The sequence below is a fragment of the Tupaia chinensis genome, unplaced genomic scaffold, assembly GCF_000334495.1.
Source record: "Tupaia chinensis unplaced genomic scaffold, TupChi_1.0 Scaffold000101_1, whole genome shotgun sequence".
Lineage (NCBI taxonomy): Eukaryota > Metazoa > Chordata > Mammalia > Scandentia > Tupaiidae > Tupaia > Tupaia belangeri.
The window spans coordinates 1,718,212-1,724,211 of record NW_006159565.1 but is presented as its reverse complement, the minus strand read 5'-3'; the positions used below and the strand labels follow the sequence as shown (position 1 = coordinate 1,724,211).

The window sequence follows — 6,000 nt, the reverse complement described above, 5'->3', positions numbered from 1 at the left end:
CAGCAGGAAAATCCAGTAGGCTGGTGCTGACCGAAGGCAGGGAGGAGAGGGAAGGGGAGGGGAGGAAAAGAAGGGAAAAGCCAGGGTTTCTGGGGCTGGCTCTCCCTAGGGTATCAGTGGCTGTGGGAGAGTAGCTACCCCTGAGCCTGCTGCGGAGATCATCACCTGCCAGCCCCATGCATAGCCTGGCCTAGAGATAGGACTTGCTTCTCGCCCGAAAGCTGGATGTGTCTGGCTGTCACACACCAGCTGGGCAGGCAGTCGGAGACTTCCAAACTTGGTGTAGGTCTTGGGCAGTGGCTGTAGCTCTGGTGGGTAGGTGGGGGGTGGGGGGATACTGGAGGGTGCTTAGAGAAGAAGGGAAGAGAAGCCAAAAGCCCCGAGGGAGTTCCCTTTCTTGATGGCCTGAGCTTCCTCTGGGCACCACCTGCTGTACTGGGAACTGGGTAAAGTCTCCAGTTTCTTAGGAGTTGCTGCTGAGAAGATCGAAGCTAAGTTTTGTGGTCAGCTGCAGTCACTATGCTTGACATAGATGTCTAGAGGGAGGGGACTTCAAAAAGTTTGTGGAAAAAAGTGGAATTAAAGTAAAAGTTTTTTTAGCGCACAACAATTTTGAAATCCGTGTGTAGTTTCTTCACAGTACACACTTCCGCAAATGTTTTGAAGACCCCTTGTACGACCCCTCGACTGTCCTCTCCCTGGCGAATTTGCCACCCCTGGCTGTAATTGGTTGAGTGCCACTCTGGGTCTGTATCTGAGGGTGTCACCACAGACAAAAGCACCAGCACCCTCTGCTTGTGAGACTTAGGGTCTAACAGGGAATGCAGATCTGATGGTCCCAGTGCTTGCACGAGCGGACGAGCCGTAACTGTGGTGAGGGCCACAGAGGAGAACAGGGCCCATGGTGCAGGATGTCCCTGGTTAGAGAACTACTTAGAGTGACGAATCCGCAGCACTTGGTGACTGACTGGATGTGTGAGAGACGGGGAAAGTTGCATGGTGATGGATTTTCTGGCTGGCCACCTGAGTGCATGGTGAGAGCATGACATAGAATGAGGTGATAAAATTATTTGGTAGGTTTATTTTTTCTTTGTATTGCTTTGGTTTTCCACAGAGTTCTCGGGTTTTCCCAGAGGCTCATTGAGGAAGATGGGAGCGTGAATGACTCAGGACTTTTCTGTTCCTACCTTAGGTAGAAAAATCTAGTTGGGAGCCAGCTAGCGGCATCGTGGTTAAGGTAACAGGATCCCACATGGCCAACTACGTGATTCGAGTCCCCAACTTGGCAGCTTGAAAAATATGCTGTTTGTGTGTGCATACATGTCCAAAATCCCAAGAGGAGAATGGAGGAAGAAGGGATCGCAGTGTGGCCATCCTCCCTGGGGGATGATTTCTCATTTCCCCTGTCTCTCTACACTGAGTGCATGTGCCCTATAGAAGAAAAAAATAAAGGAATGAAAAATCCACTGGGTTATTTGGTTTTGTTTACTACAGATGGGCCTATGTGGGGTCTTCAGAAAGGTCATGGGAGATGTGTATTATGAAAAAGATAGGGGGAACCAGCAGTTAGCGTAATGGCTATGTTGCTGGACGCCCACATAGTCGACTGCGGTTCGCGTCCCGGACCCAGTGGCTTAAAAATCACGCCGGGGGAGTGTGCGTGCGTGCCCAAGATCCCGAGAGGAGAATGGAGGAGAAGGGATTGCGGCGTGACCATCCTCCCTGGGGGTGATTTCTCGCTTTCTGTCTCTATGTCTCTCTCTGTCTGGTGAGCTCACGTGCCCTGTAGTGAAAATCTCTCCAAAAAAAAAAAAAAAAAAAGGGATGGGTTTTATTTTTTTTTTGCACCAAAATAAAACCATACATTAATTCCATTTTTACACAAAATTTTGAAGCCCCCTCATACATATAAGATTTCTGTATAAAATACTTATTAAGGAATGGACACTGTATGGTTAAAAGAAAGTTGAAAAGCTCAGGTATAGTAGAAAAAGAGTAGCTCATGAGTCAGACAGCAGTAAGCTGCAGTTCAGTCTCTCCCCAGCCATGTGCCCTCTGGTAAATTACTGAGTCTTCCTGGGCTTCAGTTTCCTGACCTCTAAAATGGAGAAAATGATAATGCACCCTTCTCTCCCAAGTTATGAGAAGAAACGAGGTAAGGCACACTGTCTAGCACACTCGCGTCATTCACGGGTCAATGAAGTAGGACCATGTCATGAATGAAAGTGATAGAATCAAGGGTGATGTGACGAAGCATCTTCCCTCCTTGATGCTAAACAAACAAAATATAGTTTTAAGTATTGAGAAGGGCTAAAGAAAGATCACTGTCAATTGCTGGACAAAAAAGAAAACACGGCCCAGTGCCATGATGTCAGAGTCAGAAAGTTCTGGAGTGGAGCAGCGGCAGGGTACCTCCTAACTCCACCTTACCCCTACCAGCCATCTTGAAGTTTCCTGCCAAGTACCCACACCTACAGAGAGGGTCCCATCTTTCCTCTCCACTGAGAGTGAACACTGGAAAAGGCCCCTTGGGAAACATGTGAGGTGAGGAGCTGAGGAGTGACTTTTCTTGTGTCCTTCTTACAAGCCCCTCCTTTGTCCAGGGTTAAGGTCCCACCACATCTGAAAGGCTGTAGGGATGGCTCACTGTGTGTCAGAGAAGTCTGTGCAAAGCCTGCCAGTGTGAATGCTGGAAATAAATCTGCCTTCCTTGATACTAGGGGAGGCCATCCGTAATAGGAAAGTGCTGAACCCTAGCACTGCTCCATTTGGGGAAGCTTCTGGGTGCTGCCGGAACCAGGAGCTGGAGAATCCCCCTCTGCAGGGATGTAGAGCATTTCTGTGTAGTTCAGTCCAGATAGCTCTAGGCAGCTAAGACAACCAGCTTGCTGGACAGGAAGGCCCATGAGAACTCCAAGTATGAGAAGCATAGGAACTAAGAAGGAAGAGCCTTTCCTCCTGCAGAGTCCCTCTAGTGCCCTCTACTGTCAAAGTTTAATGCTGTGCCTGCTGCAGTGGAAGGCTCTTCATGAGTCCTAGCTACATCGTCACAGAGCAGGCGAAAAGGGTAACAGCTGGGCTGCAAAGCAATTCGTTGATAATAAGGACAGGTAGATACCATCTCTATTTTCTCATCTGTTTTGGTAGCCACTTCAGTAGTTTTCAGGTCTTTCCTACTGGGGCCAATGCTGTGATGAAAGTCTTCATCCATGTCTGTGTGTGTGTGTGTGTGTGTGTGTGTGTGTGTGTGTACAAAACAGTGTTTCCTTGACTAGCTACTGGAAGTGGACTGACCAGGAATGTGCACTTCAAAGTTTGATGGATTCTGCCAAATTGCCCTCTTCTGTGGTTTGGCTAATGGTTTGTACCCCAAAGTTTCATGTTTTGGAATTTGGTGTTGGGAGGCAGTGAGGTCTAGGGGGTGGTGATTGGATCGTGGTGACCACATCATGGAAGCCACATTCTTATGGATAGATGGATGATGTCTCACGAGACCCAGTGAGTTCTGGCTTTCGTGAAAAGGAGTTAGTTCTCATGAAGCTGGGTGCTATGAGAGGGGGAAGCTGTCCGCAGCTTACTCTCTTTTTCCACACACCTGCCATCCGTGGTACTTCCATAAGCCATGCTGTAGTTGTCCTGACACCAAGTCTATGTCTTTGAACTTTCCAGATGCCAGAACTGTGAGTCAATAATACCCTTTCTTTATAAACCACCCAGTCTGAGATATTTCTGTTGGCAGTGCAATAACGAACTAGACATCCTCTAAATTGACTTTACTCATTTATTTTCCCACTAGTTTGAGATGATCTTTGTCTTCATCCTTCATTATCAGTTTTGCTAATTTTCCTCTAATTGCTTGCTGTTTCAATTTGTCTAGTGATCTTTTTGCCTCTCCGCACATCTTCCCTGAAAGTCCACGTCCTGTCCATGCAGCCACAGGGTACAGGCATCTCTGGGGTCAGTTTCTTGTGATGGTCAGCCACTGGGGGCTAGGTCTTGGTGGGCCCCCCTCAGGCCATGCCCTCGATTCTTTCTCTCCCAGGCTGAACCTTCGGGAGCTGGGCCCCTGGGCCTCCCACATGCGTTGGCTGGTCTGGATTATGGCCTCTGTTGGCACCATCTACGTCTTCTTCTTCCATGAGCGGTAAGCCAGGGCTGGAGTTTCAGGGGGGTGGGCTGCCCCTTGATGCTCCAACAGGGCCTCCTCAATGCCTCTGGGCAGGTGAGAATGCAGGAAGATCCCCAGAATGTGAGGACAGGGCTCCACCTGGCTTTCCAGTGTTGGAGCCCAGGGATAAACACCAATCCATAGGGTCATGATTTTCAAAAGTACTTCTTATGTTCCTCACCAATTGAATTGGGTCACATGTCACCTGTCTTCCCTACGCTGTCTTAGCTAAGAAAAGGAAGAGGCTTTGAGAGAGCCAAACAGTTCTGTTTTCTGCTGAGGGAATAGCAAGGATGAAAATAATTGAGTTGGGAAAGAAACAGAGTTATAGAAGCAACAGGAAATAGCAGCCTTCTGGGATTTCAGAGCCCTTAAGGTCTCATTCAACCCAGGGATAGCAAATAGGTTTCAGTTGATGGAACAACTCAGCTTGATTGAGAGTGGCTTCTTGGGGCTCATGGGAGAAGATGCTGGGATTGAATAGTAATGTCTGCCATGGACTGAGCATTGGAAGTACCCATTTGCATACTATGCCCACTACTTCTATTACTGCTCCAGCTCCAGCGTGCCATTTAGCAGGTGTAGAAACTGAGTCTCAGGGAGAGAAGGAGACTTGCCAAGGTCACTACAACTGGATGTGGTTGGATAAAACCTGACCCAAGGAGTGACAGACAAAGTTCCTAATCATTGTGGTCAGGGTGTCTCCTCTTACAAGAAATGGGAAGCTGTAGGCTATTTCTTCTAAAGAGGTGCATCATGAGGCCAAGATGGCTTGTCTTCCTGCCAGGTACAAACTTGTGGAGCTGCTCTGCTATGTCGTGATGGGCTTTTTCCCTGCCTTGGTCATCCTTTCAATGGTAAGTCCCTCTGCCCAGCGTGGGGCCTCATGTTTGGCAGAGGGGACTGAGAGTGTGTATACTGAACCTGACTCTTGAGATTGTCAGGTCGCACTCTTTGCTTTGTCAGGTGGAGAAACTGAGGCTCAGTAGGTCAGTATGACTTGCCTAAAGAGTAGCAGAACATGGAGATGGATCATGTAGAGCTCCAACTGCTGGGTTTTCCCCACGAACTCTCTGCCTCTCCTTGAGCAAGTTCATTAACTTCTCTGTGCTTCCACTTTCCCCTTTATTAAATGAAGAGAACACCTATGTAAAGTGATTAGCACAGTGATTGGAACAGAGTCACAATCCAGTGGCTAAATTAAATCTATCATAATAGTGTAATTGGTAATGAGGACAGAGCTGAGTCTCAGTCTCAGTGTTTCCACATCCTCAGCTGCTTCTTGGCCATAGAAGCCAAACCCAGAAGGGGCTACCAGGTTTACGCCTTACTGAGCCCTTACGAAGTATAAGAGACATCCCACAGGATCTTATTTCCTCCTCCCAGGCGTCCTCGGAGATAAATGCAATGACCCCATATCACGAATGAGGACACTCAGACTCTGACAGGGGATGTGACCAGCCAAGGCCATGTTGCCTCTGAGAGGCCAATCTGGGATTTGATCCCATGTCCTCTGACTGCAGGTGTTGGGGGGCCTCTGACCTGCATTGGATAGTGGAGCCTTGCAATGAGAGGACTAAGGACCCCAGCTAGAGAAGGAAAATATGAATGTAGGTGGATTAGTTTTCTTCTGAGAGCCTCAGTTACTTCATCTGTCAAATGGACACAGTAACCTTAGCCCACCTATCTTCCTAGCCTGGATGATAGTTTATTGTTTTAAAATTATTATTAATGGCAAATATTTTTAAAATGTTATATAGTCAAATTTGACGGGGTTTAGAAACTTTGCTTTATTTTCTGACGGTCATCCCCAGTGCAATGGTTGGGAAGAT

General features: G+C 47.8%; 2 protein-coding genes across 5 annotated transcripts in view; both read left to right on the top strand.

Annotated features, from left to right (window-relative positions):
• The window catches only part of RADIL (Rap associating with DIL domain), a 115,091-nt gene that overhangs the window by 3,423 nt on the left and 105,668 nt on the right, over nucleotides 1-6,000 (top strand). The window lies entirely within an intron of this gene.
• MMD2 (monocyte to macrophage differentiation associated 2) overlaps nucleotides 1-6,000 on the top strand; it is a 52,077-nt gene that overhangs the window by 37,104 nt on the left and 8,973 nt on the right. For all 4 annotated transcript variants that reach the window (XM_006143599.3, XM_006143598.3, XM_027769992.1 and 1 more), the window contains exons 5-6: nucleotides 4,043-4,144; nucleotides 4,956-5,025. In XM_006143599.3, coding sequence (XP_006143661.1) covers nucleotides 4,043-4,144; nucleotides 4,956-5,025 — 172 coding nt within the window. The remainder of the gene's footprint in view (nucleotides 1-4,042; nucleotides 4,145-4,955; nucleotides 5,026-6,000) is intronic.